Source organism: Ahaetulla prasina, chromosome 2 (genome assembly GCF_028640845.1).
Source record: "Ahaetulla prasina isolate Xishuangbanna chromosome 2, ASM2864084v1, whole genome shotgun sequence".
NCBI lineage: Eukaryota > Metazoa > Chordata > Lepidosauria > Squamata > Colubridae > Ahaetulla > Ahaetulla prasina.
Window position 1 is genome coordinate 61,531,350 of NC_080540.1, and position 21,856 is coordinate 61,553,205.

General features: G+C 40.2%; 2 protein-coding genes across 8 annotated transcripts in view; one reads left to right on the forward strand and one right to left on the reverse strand.

Annotated features, from left to right (window-relative positions):
* COL7A1 (collagen type VII alpha 1 chain) overlaps positions 1-11,131 on the reverse strand; it is a 144,026-nt gene extending 132,895 nt beyond the window's left edge. For 3 of the 4 annotated variants that reach the window (XM_058167158.1, XM_058167157.1, XM_058167155.1), the window contains exon 1: positions 10,812-11,131. The gene's annotated coding sequence lies outside the window, so the exon portion shown is untranslated. The remainder of the gene's footprint in view (positions 1-10,811) is intronic. The other variant, XM_058167156.1, reaches the window with a different exon arrangement.
* LOC131190137 (uncharacterized) lies at positions 3-21,407 on the forward strand. 4 transcript variants are annotated; one of them, XM_058167164.1, is made up of 3 exons: positions 3-7,580; positions 8,081-8,137; positions 9,665-10,804. In XM_058167164.1, the coding sequence occupies exon 1, from the start codon at positions 4,062-4,064 to the stop codon at positions 5,016-5,018; it is 957 nt and encodes a 318-aa protein (XP_058023147.1). In that variant the 5' UTR covers positions 3-4,061; the 3' UTR covers positions 5,019-7,580; positions 8,081-8,137; positions 9,665-10,804. The 4 variants fall into 4 exon arrangements, with proteins under 4 accessions (XP_058023147.1, XP_058023149.1, XP_058023146.1 ...); XM_058167166.1 differs by lacking the exons at positions 8,081-8,137; positions 9,665-10,804 and adding an exon at positions 21,155-21,407; XM_058167163.1 differs by having other exon boundaries at positions 3-8,137.
* The last annotated feature ends 449 nt before the right edge of the window (positions 21,408-21,856 follow it).

The window sequence follows — 21,856 nt, forward strand, 5'->3', positions numbered from 1 at the left end:
GCATAAAAGATGGAAGCATGCTCAATTTTTCAGACTGGGAGTCAAGAGCTGAACAAGTTTATCATGAGCAGTATTGTCCTAGTCTCCAACCCAGGACCACAGATAAGTGGCAAAAAGTATATTCACATTGCTTATTTATATGCTACTTTTATATCTCATTGTTTCTCTGGAAATAGGCTTCCTATAATTTTATGTCGTCTGCTTAACCATAGCCAGAGAGAAATAGAATTACAACAGAGTTGGAAGGGACCTTGGAGGTCTTCTAGTCCAACCCCCTGCATCGGTAGGAAACCCTACACTACTTCAGACAAATGGTTATCCAATCTCTTCTTAAAAACTTTCAGGAGATGATGATTGCAAAGACCTGTGTGCAGTGTGTTCATTAATAGGAAAAATTGGGCAGTAAAGAATGGAATATTTAAGAGTTATACCCTCAGCTAACAGCCTTCTCCAAATCAGTAGCCTTCAGAAATTTAGGACTGCCATCCCCATCAGCTACAGCCTGAATGCCCAGAAATGTTAAGGAATGACAGAAATTATAATGCAAAATCTCTGGGTGACATAAAGCTGGTGACATAAAATCTGATAGCTCTTTAGTAACATGCTGATAGAAGAAAGCAGGTGGCTACAAGACCAAAACCATGAAGGAAGGATGAAGACGCATATGCTTATGAAATCTAATGCTTTAGTTAAAATGCTTACTTTCTCTGGGAAATTCTCAAATGAGTATTTGGTTTCCATCTGCACATTAGGAAGGAACAGTCAAGTTATTATTGGACCAAATGCATTTATAAATTGGTTCCATCTGTTTTTCACATTAAAATGTTTAGGCCACATACATATTGATATTTAAATAAATATATTTTATTAGAAATATAAAGGTCTCAATATATTTCATTCAAAATTTCCCCTTTGAATGCATAGTTAATTGAGAATTACATTGCAAAATCCAGACAAGACTGAAATTTAAACAATGATAAAAAATATCTTCCCTTCCATGTGTTAATGTTAATTAATCAGATCACTTCATTTTGGAATTTTCAATGTTTGAATTCTTAAAGCATTTAGACATCTTCATTTATTATTCATAGAAGCACATATCCACACATGTACATAATAAATGATACTTGATTCTTTTGGATCAATTAAATTGGAAGCTCCAAATATAACAGATGGATCAATTTGGAGCCTCCAGATATAAGTCTGTAAATCTAGCCATGGTGATTGGCTTTACATGCGGCACTAAATCATATGATATTTTAAGACTTGGCTTAACACCAGGGGTGGGTTCTAGTTACCTTTACTACTGGTTTGCAGCGGGATCGCGTGCATGCAGAAGCTTCCTGATGATGTCAGGGTCGGTGGGCGGAGCCTACCCCCAGTTCTACTACCGGTTCGCAAGAACTGGTTCGAACTGGGGGCAACCCACCATTGCTTAACACATATGTGAACCTGCCATTGTGGTTTATAAACCATGGCTTATGGCTCAGCACAACGTGTAAATCAGGTTACTATAATCTATTTCATACATACTGCTATTCCAGTTAATATAGCATAGCTTATTGAACAAATCACCCTTAACTTACTGACATCTTTCCTCAGAGAGACTAAGGAAAGGAGCAGTAGGTTAAACACTCAGCTTGTACTATACAAGATGAAAGTCTTAACTGACAAAACAGAATACCCATAGTTAAACAAATCATTGTTTAGCATAATGGGTGAACCCAGAACTATCACTTACACAAGGCTTCATTATGGGCCAAACCAGATGATTAAGTGACAAAGGAAGAGCATCCTACTGGAAACAAACCTTCACCTTAATCATCTAGATACTTAGTGGTTAGAACATACCACATACATATTTTTCTCTCTGTAATGATCTCCTTTCTTAAAAAAAACAACAAACAGGAATTTTTCTTTTTTTTTTTAAAAAAAAACAGAAATTATGCAAAAATATTGGCTTGGTTTCATCAATTTCTCAACAAATAGACTGCATTCCACTGAAATGGCAACTTTTGAAATTTCTAAAACTAAATAGTGCCGATCATTTAAATATATACTATATAGCAGGGGTCTCCAGCCTTAGTAACTTTAAGGTTTGTGGACTTCAACTCCCAAAGTTGAAGTCCACAAACCTTAAAGTTACTAAGGTTGTAAACCCCTGCTATATAGGATACTTAAGTATTTATCATTCCTATAACTTAAGTCAAGACTCTAGCTGGATTTTTCATGTGGCATTATCTCTCAGCCTGAAGTAACGGAAATAATACTGAATTTCCTCACTGGTTCATTCTGCTAGACAAATAATTCAGAATCACATTTATTTATTTATTTATTAAATTTATTTGTCACCCATCCCATTTCAAAACAACTATGGGCTGCTGACCGCGTTAAAAGCTTTGTAAGTCCTCGACTTACAACAGTTCTTTAAGTGACCATTCAGAGTTACAACAGCACTGAAAAAAAGTGCCGTTGCATGTCCATTTTTCATACACCATTTCAGCATCTCCATGATCGTGTGATCAAAATTCAGACACTTGGCAACTGACTCACATTTATGACGGTTGCAGTGTCCTTGTGCCATGTAAGCCCCTTTTGCAACCTTCTGACCAGCAAAGCCAATAGGGAAGCTATATGCACTTAACAACGGTGTTACTAACGTAACACCTGCAGTGATCCACTTATCAACTGTGGCAAGAAAAGTTGTAATGTCTCACTTATTATCATACATTTTGGGCTCAATTGTGAAGGCAGAAAAGAAATTTTTGTCTGATCCTTCCAGATCAATGTATGTAATCATAAAAGAGAAATATTTCTAAAACAATGAAAATGTAAATTACAGTCAAAATTGTTAAGAGATGGGGAGTGAGGGAGCAGAATGAGTGGAGGGGGGCCAGGTGGGTTTGCTTCTTAATTCATCAACCACTCTAGTGTCATGTTTCGTCATTGGATCCCCAAGCCATCTGGCAAACCCAGGTCTTCAGGCTCTGGGGAAGGTCAGAAGGGTGGAACAGGCTGGAGCTTTGGACCGTGTTGTGCCTCGCAGCCTCTGACCTGGCGTCGGTCTCAACCAGCTCCTTGGTTCTCCGAGGAGCTGAGGGAGATGAAACGCCAGAAAAGACGCCTAGAGAGTGTCTGGAGATCCAACCGTTCTAAGGCTGACCGGACACTAGTTAGGTCCTATAGCAGGACCTACCTAGTGGCATTGAGGGATGCGAAACTTTCCTACGTTTCCTCCCTCATTGCGTCAGAAGATAACCGCCTGGCCGCCCTGTTTCGGGTGACCCGCTCTCTCCTTCAACAGGAGGGGCGGGAGGACCCCTTACAAGGGCGCGCCGAGGAGTTTAACGGTTATCTATACGATAAAATCGTTCAGCTTCGGGACAGATTGGATCAAAATTGGGTAGATCCAGGCGAGAGTTCCGAGACCCGTCTTGTTGAGGTGGTTTGGGATAACTTTGACCCTGTGACTCCCGAGGACATGGACAGGTTGCTGGGTAGGTTGAATGCCACCACATGTTTACTGGATCCGTGCCCCTCCTGGTTGGTGCTGGCCACGCAGGAGGTGACATGAGGCTGGCTCCGGGGGATTACAAATACTTCTTTGCAGGAGGGGGTCTTTTCCGCTGCCTTGAAAGAGGCGGTGGTGAGACCTCTCCTCAAGAAGCCTTCCCTGGACCCAGCTGTTTTAGAAAATTACCGCCCAGTCTCCAATCTTCGCTTTACGGCAAAGGTTGTAGAGAGTGCGGTGGCATGTCAGCTACCCCAGTACCTGGATGAAACTGTCTATCTAGTCCGGCTTTCGGCCCAGATACAGTACGGAGACGGCTTTGGTCGCGTTGGTGGATGATCTCTGGAGGGCCAGGGATAAGGGTTATTCCTCTGCCCTGGTCCTATTAGACCTCTCAACGGCTTTTGATACCATCGACCATGGTATCCTGCTGCGCCGGTTGGAGGGGTTGGGAGTGGGAGGCACCGTTTATCAGTGGTTCTCCTCCTACCTCTCTGACCAGACGCAGACGGTGTTGACAGGGGGGCAGAGATCGACTCCGAGGTGCCTCATGTGTGGGGAACTGCAGGGATCGATTCTCTCACCCCTCCTGTTCAACATCTATATGAAGCCGCTGGGTGAGATCATCAGTGGTTTTGGGGTGAGATACCAACTATACGCTGATGACACGCAGCTGTACTTTTCCACCCCAGGCCACCCCAGCGAAGCCGTCAAAGTGCTGTCCCGGTGTTTGGAAGCTGTACGGGTCTGGATGGGGAGGAACAGGCTCAAACTTAATCCCTCCAAGACGGAGTGGCTGTGGATGCCGGCACCCCGGTACAGTCAGCTGCAGATGCGGCTGTCTGTTGGCGGCGAGTCGTTGGCCCCGATGGAGAGGGTGCGCAACTTGGGCGTGCTCCTGGATGGGCGGTTGTCCTTTGAAGAACATTTGACGACCGTCTCCAGGAGAGCTTTTTATCAGGTTCGCCTGATCTGCCAGTTGCGTCCCTTCCTGGACCGGGATGCCCTATGCACGGTCACTCATGCTCTCGTTACCTCTCGCTTGGACTACTGCAATGCTCTCTACATGGGGCTTCCCTTGAAGAGCACTCGGAGACTCCAGCTAGTCCAGAATGCGGCTGCGCGGGTTATTGAGGGAGCAGTTCGGAGCTCCCATGTAACACCTATCCTGCGCAGACTGCACTGGCTACCTGTTGTCTTCCGGGTGCGCTTCAAGGTATTGGTTACCACCTTCAAAGCGCTCCATGGCTTAGGACCGGGATACTTACGGGACCGTCTACTGCCGTCTTCTATCTCCCAGCGACCGGTGCGTTCCCACAGAGAGGGACTCCTTAGGATGCCGTCAGCCAAACAATGTCGACTGGTGGCCCCCAGGGGGAGGGCCTTCTCTGTGGGGGCTCCTACCCTGTGGAACGAGCTCCCCCTTGGACTTCGACAATTACCTGACCTTAGGACCTTTCGCCACGAACTTAAAACCTATTTATTTCGTATGGCTGGACTGGCTTGATTTTTAAATTTTTAATTTAATTTAATGGGTTTTAAATTTCTGTAATTTTATAGGGTGTAATTTGTATCTTAAATTTTCTGGCTAATTGAATAAGTTTTTTAAGGGTTGTTTTTAATATTGTGCGTGCTTTTGTTTGTATTTTATTTGGCTGTTCACCGCCTTGAGTCCTTCGGGAGAAGGGCGGTATACAAATTAAAATATTATTATTATTATTATTATCATCTCACCTCAGGGGGTAAAATATTCCAAAGGGCAGGAGCCATGCAGAGAAGGTCATTTTCTTGGACCCCACCAGCCAGAAATCCTTTACCAATGGGACCTGCAACATGCCTCCTCTGCCAGCATGATTGGGGTACATCAATCTTAGTAGGATGAGATGATTCCTCAAGTGACCTGGACCCATGTCATGTAGGGTAAAGGTAATAACCAACACCTTGAATTGCACCCGGAGGCTAACTGGCAGCCAGTGCAGCTCACGGAGGAGTGGTGTAACGTGGACCACCCTGGGGGCCTCCAGTACTGCCTGCACCAACGTACTGTGTGCCATTTGAGACTTCCAAATGCTCTCCAAGGGCAGTTCCATGTAAAGCGCACTGCAGTAGTCCAGATGTGAGGGGACCTGAGAATTTTAATGACTGAGTGTAGGGACTCCCAATCCAGGAATCCAGGAAAGGTCACAACCAGTGCACAACACAAAGTTGGGCAAAGACTCTCTTAGCTATGATTGCCACCCGCTCTTTGAGGAGTCATGAGTCCAGAAGAACCTCCAAGATACAGACCATGTCTGCCTGGGACAGTGCCACCCCATCCAGAAATAAGTTAGTTAAAGTCCTGGATCTTGAAACTCCATGGACTCAAAGCCATTCAGTCTCGCCAAGGTTCAGTTGAAGCCTGTTGTCCCCCAACCAAGCCCCCAGAGCCTCCAGGCACTGCGAGAAGCCAACAACAACACACTTGGATAACTGGGATGGAGTTAAAAAGTTGAGTATCATCAGCTTACTGAAGATACCTCAGCCCCTGGTGGAGTGAATGATCTCACCCAGCAGCTTCATATAGATATTAAAAAGGGGTCATGGGTGTACCATGGTACACCACAGAGGAGTGGTCGTGGGCTAGTCTTCTCACTTCCTATCAACGCTGGTTGGGACAGATCTTGGAGAAAAGAGCCAAATCAGCACAAAGCTGTACTGCCTAGCTCCAAACCCTGCAGCCAGCCCAAAGGGATACCAGATAGCATGGTTGATGGTATTGAAGGCCACCGAGAGATCATGGAGAGCAAGGGTGGTTGCACTACCTCCATCTGGCTCTTCCTAGAAATCATCAACAACTGCAACCAATGTCATTTCTACTTACTGTTCTAAGATAGCACTTAGCAATAGCCCTTAGACTTATATACCATTTCATAGTGTTTTACAGTCCTCTCTAAGAGGTTTACAGAATCAGCATATTGCCCCCAACAATCTGGGTCCTCATTTTATGGACCTCAGAAGGACGGAAAGCTGAGTCATCTTTGAGCCTGTGGGACTCAAACTGCCAAACAGCTGGCAGCAGGCAGGCAGCAGAAGTAGCCTGCAGTACTGCATTCTTTATTTGCTGGTGACAATTTTTAAAAATCTGACCAAATCAATCAACCTTTTTTTTTATACTGAGATATACTTTTTTTATATACTTTTTTTTTTTTGATATACTGAGAGCATATGGACCAAGACAAATTCCTTGTGTGTCCAATCACACTTGGCCAATAAAAAATTCTATTCCATTCTATTCTAAAACCCGGAAGGATCAGTCAAAAAATTATTTTTTGCCTTTCCTTTTCTAACTAGCTCTCCCAAATGACTGTAGTAAGGAGGGATGTTAGGTGGAAAGATGAGAATCTCAGAAACACCTCGGTTGTATTAATAGACAATGCCTCCATCCTACCGTCATGTTTTTTTTCCCTTTCAGTCCCTCTATGCAGCAGTCCACTTCACATGATAATAGAACTATTTATTTATTTATTTTATTTATTTATTTATTTAATTAAATTTTTATACTGCCCTTCTCCCGAAGGACTCAGGGTGGTTCACAGCCAGATAAAAACAAAACAACAATACATAAATACAAGATAAAACAATATTTAAAAAACTTATTAAATTTGGCCCAGATTAAAATATATTTAAAACAGTAAAACCCACTAAGTAAAATTAAAAGCCGAATAAAAAATCTAAAATTCTATGCCAGTCCTGCGCGGATAAATAAATATGTCTTCAGCTTGCGGCGGAAGGTTCAAAGGTCAGGAAGTTGACGAAGTCCTGGGGGAAGTTCATTCCAGAGGGTGGGAGCCCCCACAGAGAAGGCCCTCCCCCTGGGGGCCGCCAGTCGACATTGCTTGATGTCGACTGGCGGCCGACTATGATAAAGCAAGCAGTTTAGATAATCTTCTGGCAAATGAATTGGACCAAACAGTGAATGGAACTATTAATTGTCTTTAGTTTCTTTTATAGATCCTAAACTAGTCCAGTTGACAGTACCACTTCATCTCACAGAAATCAGAAATGCAAGCCAGGTATAACTTGTCATAAGGTAACTGTTCTTATACTTCTAATAAGTAATAGTGGCTGTATTGCTTTGGTGCAACGTTGAGTTTAGACAACCAGATTTCCATGCAGCTTCCCTAGCTATGCCAACAGCTTTTATACAGGTTGCATTGAGTAGCTAGAACTCCTCTATTTCAGATGGGAAAATAGAAAGAGCTGGATTATGTCTGTAATCACTCTGCTCTTATGAAAACATAGCTGAAATTTGATAGAAGGGAATGATGATTATAACTAAGAGTGAAATAGTTAGGAAGAAACTGAATCCACTAAAAGGCCACCAATGCAATGGTTAATTTAGAGTGCAGTGGTAATACATGGTGACTTTCATAATGTAAACTTCCTAGCCACTTAGATCTTTGCATCATCTGCCTTCTGGAGTTTCTCCTGTCTTTTTATATTACGCACATCCTTGAGTTAAACCAGGGAATTCCCAGGAAAGGCATTTTAGATCAAGTCAAGAGCATTCTCCCTTTCTTACTATTCTAGAACAAGATCAGGTTTTTAACAGGAGTGGCAGAATTGGTAGCACAATCTGTGAATCAGGTAATTAAATGTATATGTACATTTTCTCATATTTTCCCCCTGACAGCTTCAGGAAAACGGAGGAATTTCTATTGAATGCAGTAATTAATAAAACAGCAAATGGTAAACAGTCTGCAGCCTGTAGCTGTTCCCTCCGTTTTCCTAGATTATGCCACTGAAACATAGCAGAATGTCTCTTACCTCTTTAAAAAGAGGAGTGGAAACCTCTGATAGGTGAAGCACTCCAACTCTTTAATTTCTCCCAATTGTCCCTCAAACTTGAATTTGTAGCCAGAGTACTTACTGTAACAGGTTATAAATGCAATACTTAAGTCTTAGGGTATGCATGCAATTTTTTTTTTTTGTTTACATTTATACCCCGCCCTTCTCCGAAGACTCAGGGCGGCTTACAGTGTATAAGGCAATGCTTGCTTTGTTAGATAAATACTGTAGGTATTCAATATATACTACATGCATATAAAGCATCTTGTAGTTGAGTTGGGAACTTCACTAGAAATTAATTATGCAAATTTCCACATGTGCATAGAAAGAAAATATGAATTCATAAATTATATAGGGCCCAAAGAGCAAATGAAGTCATTGGAGGAAAATGACTGTCTCCCCTACATTGATGTCCTATTTGTTCACACAACATAGTATAATAGAAATAAGGCAGCCAGATTACACTTTGATGCAAACTACAAGCCAGCCATGTCTTACACGTAGCATAATTAGGTGGGGAAACTGAGGCCTTGCTGAAGTGTAATTCAAAACAATGTAAAACAACTATGATGCTATTCGCACAATATACTAAGCCATGGTTTAATTTATCATCGCTTATTGACCAAACCATAATTGTCTCTGCTCATGCACCACGTATCAGCCATAAATGTTCTAGACTGAAAATCAAGTTTGAATTCACTGTTCTTGTCTACAGAACTTTCCTCAATAAAAGCCATTTCTGGGCTCGTTTTGGTCCCAAGGAAAATGTAATTTCCTTTTGCCCCCAAGTTACTAAAAACAGTTCCTATCCTGGTGAACTCCAGCCAAGCTACCAACTTCCTTCCCCTGCAGCTATGAGGAAGGAAATAGTTCATTGGTTCAGCATATACAGGTACTCCAGAAATATTTATAAAATGGAGAGAGAATCCCCAAGGTAATCTCTGTTGCATGAGGCTTTATTGAACCCCAATCTTTAAATATCCAGCCTATCTTTCAAATTTCCAAAAGTCTTCCTCCATTATGATGGGATCACCTATTACTTTATTGCCTTTTAAAGCATTACTAGCAAAAATCAGCTTGCAAAAACAAAACTGTAGCATTTTCTTATTATTTATTCATGGGTTATTTCTTTATAGATCAGGGAAGCCAGCATTTGAATCTATAACTAGTTATAACCCACACTAAGGTAACCTGACCAGGTCTTCATCTCAGTCCAATCCACCACACAAGACCATTGTAAAGCTTTATGCTACCCTCCGTTTGTTTCTTTAAGAATCTATATGATTCTAGTCTAGTAATCTTTTTCAATGAATGCGTCTCCCCTAGATGAGCAGTCTACGGCAATGGGACTTAATCCAGAATTGGCTGATGTTTTTGCACTACAAGTCCCAACAGTCAACCCCGCTGTTTAGGGTGATGGGAATTAAAACATTTGGGAGAGGGGCGAATTAAGGCTCATGGTTGAGCTGCTTTGAGCTGTCCAAGAGCCGATTTTAAGGAAATGAGCCACCAAAGGACTGGAGGAAGAGAACAGTCACCCTGTTCAGGGAAAGCAACTGAGCAAGGCCAACAGTGTCAGTGGCCGCTGCCCAAGTTCCAGAAACAGGACAACCTTCCCGGAGAGGACTTGCAGATGGCAACATGCATAGAAAGGAAAGCTGATTTCTGAGCGATTAACAAATGGAAACAAGAATTAGAAGCAGCCCGAGACCCAAGAAGAAGAAGAAGAAGAAGAAGAAGAAGAAGAAGAAGAAGAAGAAGAAGAAGAAGAAGAAGAAGAAGAAGAAGAAGAAGAAGAAGAAGAAGAAGAAGAAGAAGAAGAAGAAATATAGGACTTCGTTAGAACTTGTCAAGGCGGCACCCGGTTAAGTGTTTTCCTTTAACGCCAGGAAGCAAAAGCCGAGGTGTCTCTGAGCGCGTGCAAAGTAAGGCTTCCTCCCAGCTGAACGCAACTCCACGCGTGCCTTAAAGGACTTTAAAGCCGAGGCGCAGGAGTCACTCAGAAACGTGCCACGAAATTTCACTTCAATGCATGCCGGTTAGCGTCCATTCAAAGTGACAATAAAGTTTGGTCTAAGTCTAAATCCAAGTCCCCTCGAAGTTTGCTGTCCGAGACGCCCTCTTAGGCTAAGGCAAGCCAAGGAGCAAATTGTCCCAGCGAATTCCGCGCTCCTGACTTCGGAGTAACGTCGTGGAGGGAAAGGGGGAGACGGGGGGGGGAGGTTTCAGCTGCAGCGTGGTTCCCCTCAGTTCGCGCGCCTTCCCTCTCGTGTGTGTGTGTGTGTGTGTGTGTGTGTGTGTGTGAGAGAGAGAGAGAGAGAGAGAGAGAGAGAGTGTATGTGTGCGTGTGCGAGTGCGTGTCCCGCTGACTGCGCAGACATGACCCCGCTAAGCATCGCACTGCATCCCTGGAAGCCAAGGCAGGCAGGCGGGAAGCCCGCCGGGAGATCCGCTCCTCGAAAGCGGGAGTTACCTGCCGCTGCCGCTGCCGCTGTCCGCGCGCATACTCTGCAGAAGATCTGGGGACTCTGCCTCGCCTCTCTTTCCGCTCAGCGGCGGCCCCCCTGAGCGTCTCCCGCGCTGCTCATCGGGGAAGAAGCGAGAAACAGCCGGCCGTCTCCCAAAAGGCAGCCTGGGAAGGGGGGTGGGGGCGGGCGGAACGCAACCAAAGAAGTCCCGCGACGCCGTTTGCCAAAAGGATGAGAAGAGGGGAGGGGGCGTTGTCTGTGTACGCCGTTCGCCCCTCCTCCGGCGCTGCGCCTGCTGCGGCTCCGGGCTCGGCCCACCCGTTCCCCCCCTCCGCCGCCCCACGAGTTCAAGTGCGCTTCGCTTCTCTGCAAAAAAAAGGGCGGCTGGGAGGGAGTGTCAGTGGGCTGCCCCCTCGAGCCCAGCCCAGCCCCCGCGGCCTTCTCAGGTACTTGTCTCTCGTGCCTGAAGGATGGAAATAGCGCTGCGAGTTCAGGGCTGCGAGGTACACACAGCCCTCGACTTAGAACCGTTCGTTTAGTGACCGTTCGAAGTTACCGCGGCACTGAGAAAAGGGACATATTGACCATTTTTCACACTTAGGGCCCTTGCCGCTTCATGTGATTTACATTGGTGATGCTTGATCAGTGATTCATATTTATGACGGTTGTGGTGCAGTGGTAGGTTTCAGTTTTTTTTACTACGGGTTCTGGGGGGCATGGCAGGGTAAGGATACTGTAAAATCTCCATTCCCACCCACTCTAGGGGAAGGTTACTGCAAAATCCCCATTTCTTCCAGATCAGTGGGACTTGGGAGGCAGAGAATAGATGGGGGCAAGGCAAGTCAAAAAATTTTCTACCGGTTCTCCGAACTACTCAAAATTTCCGCTACCAGTTCTCCAGAACTGGTCAGAACCTGCTGAAACCCACCTCTGTTGTGGTGTTCCAGGGCTTACCTGATAACCTTCTGCGACCTTCTGATAAGCAAAGTCAATGGGGAAGCCAGATTCACTTAACAACAGTGTTACTAATGGAACAATCGCAGCAATTCACTTCACAACTGTAGTAAGGAAGGTGGTAAAATGGAGCAAAACTCACTTAGCGACTGTCATACTTAACAACATAAATTTTGGGCTCATGGTCGTAAGACAAGGACTACCCGTAAATGGCCATCTGCTAACCAGCATAAATTTTGGGCTTGGTTGTAATTGTAAATTGAAGACTACCTGTATTAGTGTTGTTTAGGGAGGGTTTTTTCCCCTCCCTAGTCCTTATAGGAGAATTTTTTAAAAAAAAGATATGTCCCTTTATTTTTTTAAAAAAAAAAAGGAGAGAGCTACCCATTATGGATACCAAACTCCACCAGTACGCTCTATATCCTCACAGCAATTCCTGAAAATAGTGCCATCAGCCTTGCAAAGTAAAAGTGTGTCTTGAACTTGATCTTTCTTATAAGTGGCCATGAGTTCCCTATTGGACCAGTCATTCTGTGCCAAAGTTGCCAGTGTTTACTATTGCTTTGAGTGGGAAGTTGGCGAATGAGACAACCAACCTGGACAAAATATCTATATTCGGAAATTCATCTGGAACCTAAAGAAAAAAATGTCAATGTTTTTGCAACAGTTTTAGATATATATAGTTAGAATTAAAAAGATAAAAGCTAAAACAAACTAAAAAAAAGAAAAAATTGCAGAAAAGCAAAAGAACAGAAGAAAAACCCTTCATCAAAGCTATAAACAATTTTAGTAATTACTGCCTTTAAAAACAAAACAAATGACCTTTTTTCCCCATAACTCATCTATAAACAAAGCTTTAAAACATTCTTCTTTAATCCTGGTTAACAAAAATCCATTAAGTGTTACCACAGACAGCAACCTATCTATCTTAACCTTGATCAAATAAACTAATATTCTATTCTTTCCATTTACTTTTAATAGACTTGGTATTTAATTCTGTCAAATAATGACCTAGAACTTGATTTATTTTCCTTTTTTTTTTTACCTCTTCTCACAAAAACCTTCAAAACCTTAACAGGTCTCTTTTTGTAAATGCGATAGAAGAAAGTTATCCAAGTCACTGTTTGGCTTGTTATTTGTGTATAATTGATTTTCTGAGGGCTCAGTTTCTCTTCTGAATGTTCTCTGGGCAGCATCTCTTCTCCTCATCCTCCAAAGTCAGCCACACATTCCATTACACTTATGTACCTATAAGGGTACATTATGCTGTGTGCTTAAATGGAGTCTCTTGACTCCCAGCTGCTCAGCAAACTAGCCAATCAAAAACATCTTGGTACCTGCAGTCTAATTATAAGGAGTCTGGAATACATACTATATGTTTGATCTCACAATCTCTCCTTTGGAGAAATTTTGGCAACCTAAATCCTCCCTCTGTCTGCCAATCATTGCCATTATGTTGTCCCCACTCTTTCAGGGGCATCTATCTTACCATGTCCTTATGAAAAGCCTCTGACACTACAAAAGTTTTCACAATCTATTTCCCTTAAACAACAGGTGAGAAACATAATCTAATGTGAAATGAAGAGATTTCTCTCCCATTTTGATCCCTGAAACTTTGCCCGCTTTTTCTCTGAGAGTAGTTCAAACAAAATAACAACAAATAGAATAATTATATAATTAAGGCATATAATTAAATTGCTAAAAGACATCAATACAACAATCTTGACAAGCAGCTTTGGGAAACAATTGAAGCACAGCTAGGAAATGAAAAACTTGCTAGAGAATAGAAAAAAGAATCTTCAGATACCTGCAGAATCCTCAGAAAGAGTCTGGATAAAAACCAGCAAGCTTTTACTTAAAAGTAGGAATTCCACAGACTTTTTAGTGCAAAATTCTGGGAATTAAGGCACTTCTCCTCTCATCCCAATCCTTTCAAAGAAGTAGTGGAATTCTTCAAGGCATCACTGAGCAGAAATTGGTTTTCTAAGATTTTTTTTCTTGGCTGAACACCTTAGAGAACATTGTGCAATCCCTACATATAAAAAGGTTAAGACATTGTGGAACTGAACTTGTCTCTTCCTAGTCCTTACAACGATACCTGCATGCAATTTTCTTGGCAATTATTTGGTTTTTTTGGACTGACTTCTTTCAAGATGCTCCAACTTTTCAATCTAGCCTACCACCTTTATTTATTTTGAAGTGCCCATCCTTTTGACTTGCCTGTGCTGCATTAAATGAATAGAGAAGAAGTCTTGGACTGCATATACAAAATAATTAATGTATATAAATCCCAGAATAAGTTTAAAAACTTATAATCTTATAGGACCACATTACTAGCTGTCCAGGGCCACAGTCCATGGGTTGGAAACACCTCTTTTAAAGGAATTATTTTTCCCCCTAAAAGAACAATGCACATTCTCCTATTTATCCTATTTATGAACTTCAGTTCTACCAGAATTCATCTGGAATTCAACTACTAAAAACAGGTTCCAGATTTCCTGGAACTACGTGTTAAGTAGAAAAAAAATGTTTTTAGACAAAAAATACCATCTGTGTTTACACTATTTTATCTGAAATAATTACTGTCTCTTTGTTCAATGCACATAATCACTATTGTGCATGGGGAAAATATCACCTTTACTTTTAATCATGGTCAATTAAAGATGTGCACTGTTCACAAAATTTACCTTGAATTCTTGGCCATAGCCAAGGTGAAATTTGTCAATCTGAAGTTTCATAGCTCCCATTGCATCAAAGGAAAACTATAAAATAGCTATAATTTGATTATTTGTTTAGATTGAACAGACTGCAAATATAGTAGAAATTACTTAAGGGATAAATCTGCTACATTTCAGAAAATAGATTTTGGTGCTAGGTTTTTTTTGGTTTATTTAAAAAGAAAGTCTCTATATTGTTCCTTTTTGACAGAAATAGATTATACTTGCTGTTTTCAATGTTTATTATGTGCTGATAATTGATAACATATAGACTGATGTAGGGGGGATTTTATGGACTTTTTTAGTGTTAAATTAAACTTTAACTTTAGTATCATTTCAGGAAGTAATTACTATAAAATTAGCAGTTTCATCTTGGTAAGGCTTCCACCAGATCAGTGGGAGTTTTCCAGTTGAAGACTGGTATGGTAAGAAAAAGACCATTAAAACTTGTTTTGATATTGGCAGAAAATAGAGCTACTACTGGGTCTATTAAAAAAACTTGAAGGACCAGTTTAGAGACAGACCTTTCTGAAGAAAATCTCCCTTTGTGGTTCCTAAGAGTCAACACCAACTTGATACACAATCATCAATCATATCCACTAATCATATCCACTTTGATTGAATCAAAGATATGCATAACTCTTTCTTTCCATGCAATGGCTACGTGTATTACTTTGCATTCCAGATACGGTGGTTGAAGCAGAGAACTCTGAACAACTTGCTTCCTACATATGTACATGCACACATGTCCATGTAACCGGTAGCCACATATGTCCATGTAGTTGTATTTTCATATAATACTAAAGGCATGGCTTGTTTTAATCATTTACATAAAAATAAGAGGAAGCCTTATTGACAAACTATATTTATAAACTAAAGTAGCTTTAACCAATTCCTATTCAATTTCCTATCTTTTCAGCTGCTTTTGTGTAGAACTGATTAAAAAGTTTGATCAGGGCAGAAAAATAAAGAATTGCCTAGAAATCATAAACGGAAATCACAAACTCTGCAAAATTATTATGTAGGCAAAGCTGGGATTTTGTTCTCTCTCCATTTGTTACAATATGGTCTTATGTGCTTTGTGACCGCAAATGACAAGAAACTACACCATGTATTTGCAGTGACATGCCGATAGTGAGAAGGCTCTGATGGATTGGGGGGGGGGAAGGGGGTTGAAGGTGAAAAGTTTTGTCACTGGCTCAAGCTTTAAAACTAAATTGGAAAGGGAAAGTAAAACATAGTTTTTAAGAGAATGAAGAATAATGTGGTTTCTACAGGCAGAAAAATGTATAGGGCACAAGATATTAGGTTTTTTTTATTGAAAAAGTTTTACAAAGAACAAATTTTTAAACCATTGTTTCCCTCCCCCCCACTTCCCCCCCTCCTCCCTCTCCCCCCCCCCGAGACTTCCCAGAACAAAATGCAGGGTATAACATTTATCAATCATAAGCGAAAATACCACAAAAATCTTAACTCGTATCCACTCTCTTCCAACACCCCTTTAACTTCCCTTTCCCATTTAAACATATCCATTAATACATGCCATTCATAATGTTATTCATAAACTATTTGATACTTTTTAGTCCGATACTTGTTTTGAACATAATCAATCCACCTTCTCCACTCCAATACATATTTTTCTTGTGAATGTTCTTTCAAATATGCAGAAATTTTTGCCATTTCTGCTAAGTTTGATACTTTAAGTGTCCATTCTTCAATCGTAGGTAAATCTTCTCTCTTCCAGTATTGTGCAACCAAAAGTCTCGCTGCTGTTACCAAATTTATCAGCTTAGTCTCTATAACTGTACAGTCTGTAATTATACCCAATAAGAACAACTGTGGAGTAAATTTTTATGTTTTGACTGCACACTTAAGCAATGTAGAGATAAGAACTTAGGAGGAATATAGTACTTACTACCTTTTCCAATTAACAAAGATTATTAAAAAGCCTACAGTATCCTGAGTTGAAGTGACCTGGCTGGACTGATCTGATCTAAGATTTAGATTGCGAAAAGGAAGGGGAAGGGAGGTTGGTTTATATGAGACAGAATGCTAGTATTTTATCAATTAACAATTATATGTTTGTTGAAAACTTCTGATATTGCCTGAAACTTTTTGAAGTATGAGAGTTTAGCAATTTTTCACTTTTCACTGATGGTGCTTTTAAAGTCCTTTTTTTCCAAAATAATCACCTTGAGGTCTGCCATAGAGTGACCTGGAAGATTGAAATGCTTTGATTTTACTTTTTGAATTGATTAGTTTTATTGCACAAAATGTGCCCTATATATATATTTATTTATTTATTTATTTAGATTTTATAGAATCTAAAGGGGCATTGCTGGCAGATGGTATATAATCATATGGACCACTTCTAATCTTGTGCCTCTACAGTACAGTATACTTGCTGGAGCCTCTGATGGTATTATTGGTATAGATGTGGAGGGTTGATCTTATCTTTGTTTTTAAGGTGCAAGGGCTATCAAACCACTAGATGGCAGCAGAATTATGTACAACTCTTTACCGCCATCTAGTGGTCATCTAGATATTTTAGCACAGCTCTGATCATCTCTTTTGTGGGGTCCTTAATGTTCTCTGAGCTTGGTGTGGGGGGAGGAGTTGCATATGTTCCATTCCAAAACATCATCAGTACACTAGTTGGTAATAAAATGTCTGCAAGCTTCCAAAGGAAGCATTAAGGACCCTGCAATTCAATCCTGAGATACAAATGTTCTCTTGTATTGGTACATTGCTTTTATTGCCAGAGCTAACTAATAGAACTAACTACCTGTTAAAATTGTTTTTAGAGCTGCTGCTTGCTAGTAAAATGATCAAATACATTTTAGTTGCAATTTTATGGCCGACCTACTCACCTTGGAACCCAACATGTGCTATTATTGTTGTTACATAATTGTAATTCATATGTTATAGGGCTTTCACCTCCAGGTGTACGAATTGTACACTATTTCTGTTATTGTTTGAAAAATCTATTGTAATAATGAAAATGATTTTATTTCAACAAGTAATATTTTCAATTCAGCTTTTATTTCCACAATAAGTGTTCCTGGAAGATTATTAGGGGTTTTTAATAGGGGCTTAATAGGGGTTTTTTAATTGGATTTTAAATGGGGTTTATTTTATATTATGTATTTTATATTTAATTTAGGCCATATTGAATAAGTTTTTTAAATAGTGATTTTATTGTAATATATTGTATTGTTTTTATCTGGCTGTTCACCGCCCTGAGTCCTTCGGGAGAAGGGCGGTATACAAATTAAAATATGATGATGATGATGATGATGATGATGAAGAAACACCTAGTAGTTATTATCTGTGCAATAATTAGCAACAAGAATGTATCTTTTTAGTGGCATCTGTAACAGACCACAATGATGTTCCAGTCTTGACATGTGCATCATGATATCATCACACAATTCACAGACTGAAATGTGGCATGAGGCCTGATGAAACTCATGATACACGTGTTATCATTTGTCACTTCAGACATCCAGTGGTTTTTATTTTACTTTTTTATTTTACTTTTATTTTGTACTTAATTTTTGTATCTCAAATGCTTGCCTGTGTTAGTATATGTCGGAGGACTAATAAAACAGCAGAGGAGAAAACATGGCACATGAGATGTTGCTTCAAATTCCATCAGCCTTGACTTTGATCATGCTACCTAGAGCTAATTTGTGGGGCCCTAGAGAATATGGGTGTCCTCAGCTCATCAAGCACTGGAACAAGATGGGACAATGGAAATAAGGGAGACATTTTCATAAAACATATGGAAACAATTCCACAGTTTGTTAAAGAATGTTAATTTTTTTAACTTTTCCAAATTAACCACCAGACAAAAAACAAACAAGAAAATGCCATAAGGATTCTTCAGCTGGATTGCTTGGTCTCTAGCCTGGCTTGAGAGAAAAGAAATACCGGTATGTGCAAAGGGGAAAACTTATTTTCCCTCTTTCCTAATATAGGAAAAGCAGCAGGAAAACAAACAACCCAGAAGCTTGATTATAAACTTGCACAAAACCAGTTTTTCTCAGGAAATAATAAAACTATGGAATATGTAACAAAATATAGTAAAGCTAAAGACACATTCTAGAGAATAGCAGCATTATTATTGATGTCAGTGTTCGGATTTACATGTTTCATTAAGCGATACCATAAGTTGCTTAGCTATAATTAATTTTATAAATAATGATGGTTTGCATTTACAACACAGCCAGAATCATGGTTTTTAAACTAAAGTGTTGTCTGGAATCACGAGTATGAAGCCCATAGGATTAACATGAAGACAAAACAACGAAAGTATACTGTGATACTGTTTGACTTTGCCTGTTTAATTATAGTCAGTAACATTCTTGAACTGAATTCCCTTCAATTTGATATCCCGAATGGTGGATCATAATCATATTTTCTGTGCTAAACATATAAGTAATACCTTTGTACTCTGCCAGGAAGTATAAATTAAATAACATATGAATATTATGCAAAGAACAGGTTGTATGTTTAGAAACGATGTGTTTAACGACTAAATTTCCATATGAGTAAAACAATTTTGATGTAAGAAACATACTTTAATTGTATATAGATTATGCTATTTATTTTAAATAAGGCATTTTTCCTATGGAAATGGAAAAATTCTCTTAATATAATGTTTAAAAGCCCTGTTTACATTTTAAATTAATGAAGAATGATTACATTTTGTGCCCTTAAAATATATATAATAGGGAAGAGACTATACTTTTATTGCACATTTGTTTCACAAAATTCTAGGAAGTCTAACCATATGCTGTCCTTGCTATTAAAAAAAAGAACTTATTTTTGACTAGGAGAGGTTTTGGGATGGGATGAATTAAATTGTCAGTTAAATGGGATTCAGATATATTTTTCTCATAAGAACAGAACAGTTTGGAATGTTTTTTCATCAGCAGCTAGTATTACCAAACTCTAAGACGTCTGTATTTTCCTTTTCTCCACTAAAGTATGCTTAAAGAACACAAATTTGGACGAGGGGATAGATGCAGGTTATATGGGAGCACCACGATGCTCCCATATAACACCGCTCCTGCGCAGCCTGCACTGGTTGCCGGTGGTCTTCCGGGTGCAATTCAAGGTGCTGGTCATCACCTTTAAAGCGCTCCATGGCATAGGACCGGGTTACTTACGGGACCGCCTACTGCCGCCGATAGCCTCCCATCGGCCTGTGCGCTCCCATAGGGAGGGCCTCCTCAGGGTGTCGTCAGTCAAACAATGCCGACTGGCGGCCCCCAGGAGGAGGGCCTTTTCTGTGGGGGCTCCAGCCCTATGAAATGAGTTGCCTCCGGGGCTGCATCAACTCCCCGACCTCCGGTCTTTTAAACGCGAGCTCAAGACTTTCTTATTCCACCATGCGGGGCTAGCTTAAGGAAATTTTAAGTGGGGTTTTAGGATTGCCTATTTTAATGTTTAATTTTAATTGGCCAGTTTATAATTAGTTTTTAATATATTTTAACTTTGTCTATGTATTTGTTGTTTTAACTTGGCTGTTCACCGCCCTGAGTCCTTTGGGAGAAGGGCAGTATAAAAGTCTAATAAATAATAATAATAATAATAATGAAAAATGCGGAACTCATCAAATTTGCAGATGACACCAAGCTGGCAGGAATAGCCAACATTCCAGAAGATAGGCTCAAGATACAGAAAGATCTTGACAGACTTGAACATTGGGCACTATCTAACAAAATGAAATTCAACAGTGAAAAAAGTAAGGTTCTACATTTAGGCCAAAAAAACAAAATGCACAGGTACCGGATATGTAGTACCTTGCTCAATAGTAGTAACTGTGAGAGGGATCTTGGAGTCCTAGTAGACAACCATTTAGATATGAGCCAGCAGTGTGCAGCAGCTGCCAAAAAAGCCAACACAGTTCTGGACTGCATAAACAGGGATAGAAGATCACGTGAAGTGTTAATACCACTTTATAATGCCTTGGTAAGGCCACTTGGAATATTGCATTCAATTTTGGTTGCCACGATGTAAAAAGGATGTTGAGACTCTAGAAAGAGTGCAGAGAAGAGCAACAAAGATGATTAGGGGACTGGAGGCTAAAACATATGAAGAACGGTTGCAGGAACTCGGTATGCCTAGTTTTATGAAAAGAAGGACTAGGGGAGACATGATAGCAGTGTTCCAATATCTTAGGGGTTGCCACAAAGAAGAGGGAGTCAAACTATTCTCCAAAGCACCTGAGGGTAGAACAAGAAGCAATGGGTGGAAACTAATCAAGGAGAGAAGCAACCTAGAACTAAGGAGAACTTTCCTGACAGTTAGAACAATTAATCAGTGGAACAACTTGCTTGCAGAAGTTGTAAATGCTCCAATACTGGAAATTTTTAAGAAAATGGTGGATAGCCATTTGTCTGAAATGGTGTAGGGTTTCCTGCCTGGGCGGGGGGTTGGACTAGAAGACCTCCAAGGTCCCTTCCAACTCTGATATTATTATATTATTATTATTACAAATAGAATACAGTATCTATATCTCTTCTGTTGTAGGGATGAGTCTTAACTGTTTGCATAAATATAGTGGCTAGTTTCATACAAGATATATAATCTGATTTCTTTGGTTTAGGCTTAATGCAATGTGTGTACCCAGTTTTTGGGTTTGTAAACTACAATTTATGTCTTTGCAGGATGTCTGAACCCAGCCAGTTGTGGATTATTCAAAGCATGGTAAAATAAATCATGACAGCATCATATGTAAACCTAGCCAATAACTTTGAATATAGAAACAAATATAAAGGTAAATTCTTATTAGAATTTCCAGCAAATGTTGCTTTCTAAGCATCTTATACTTTGATCCTAGGCCTGGAGCCACATCTAACTCTCTTAGCAGATTCATCAGTCTCTTGTTTAATGAAGTTGTTTTGTTTAATTGATATGAGCTTCTCAAATACTTTCCATCATTAATCATTTTTATAAGATGAAAATTATTTCAGTTGGATGACCTATCAAATGAAGATGAGAGGGCTGCGCTCATTACAGAACTGAAAGTAAGTGTATGCTTCATTAACAGTACAGGAATAGTGATTTTTAAACTGGGATCCTCTAGTCTAAAACATGATCCCAAATCTTGAAAAAATTTTTTTTTTAATCTGAGCAGCATAAATTCCTTGCAAAATGTAGCAAGATTTAAGCAAGCAATCCAAGCAAGATATTTTAAATGTTGTTTACAAGTGCAAGATTCTTTTGAGCTTGAGATGGTTGGTATTTCAAATACATCAGAGATCAATATGAGTAGCACTATTCAGTTGGTTACAGGTCAAAAACTTCTTGCTAGAACCAGCATCTCTGTCTGTCTTAAGACATCAGTCTTTGTTTTGAAAATAATTTAA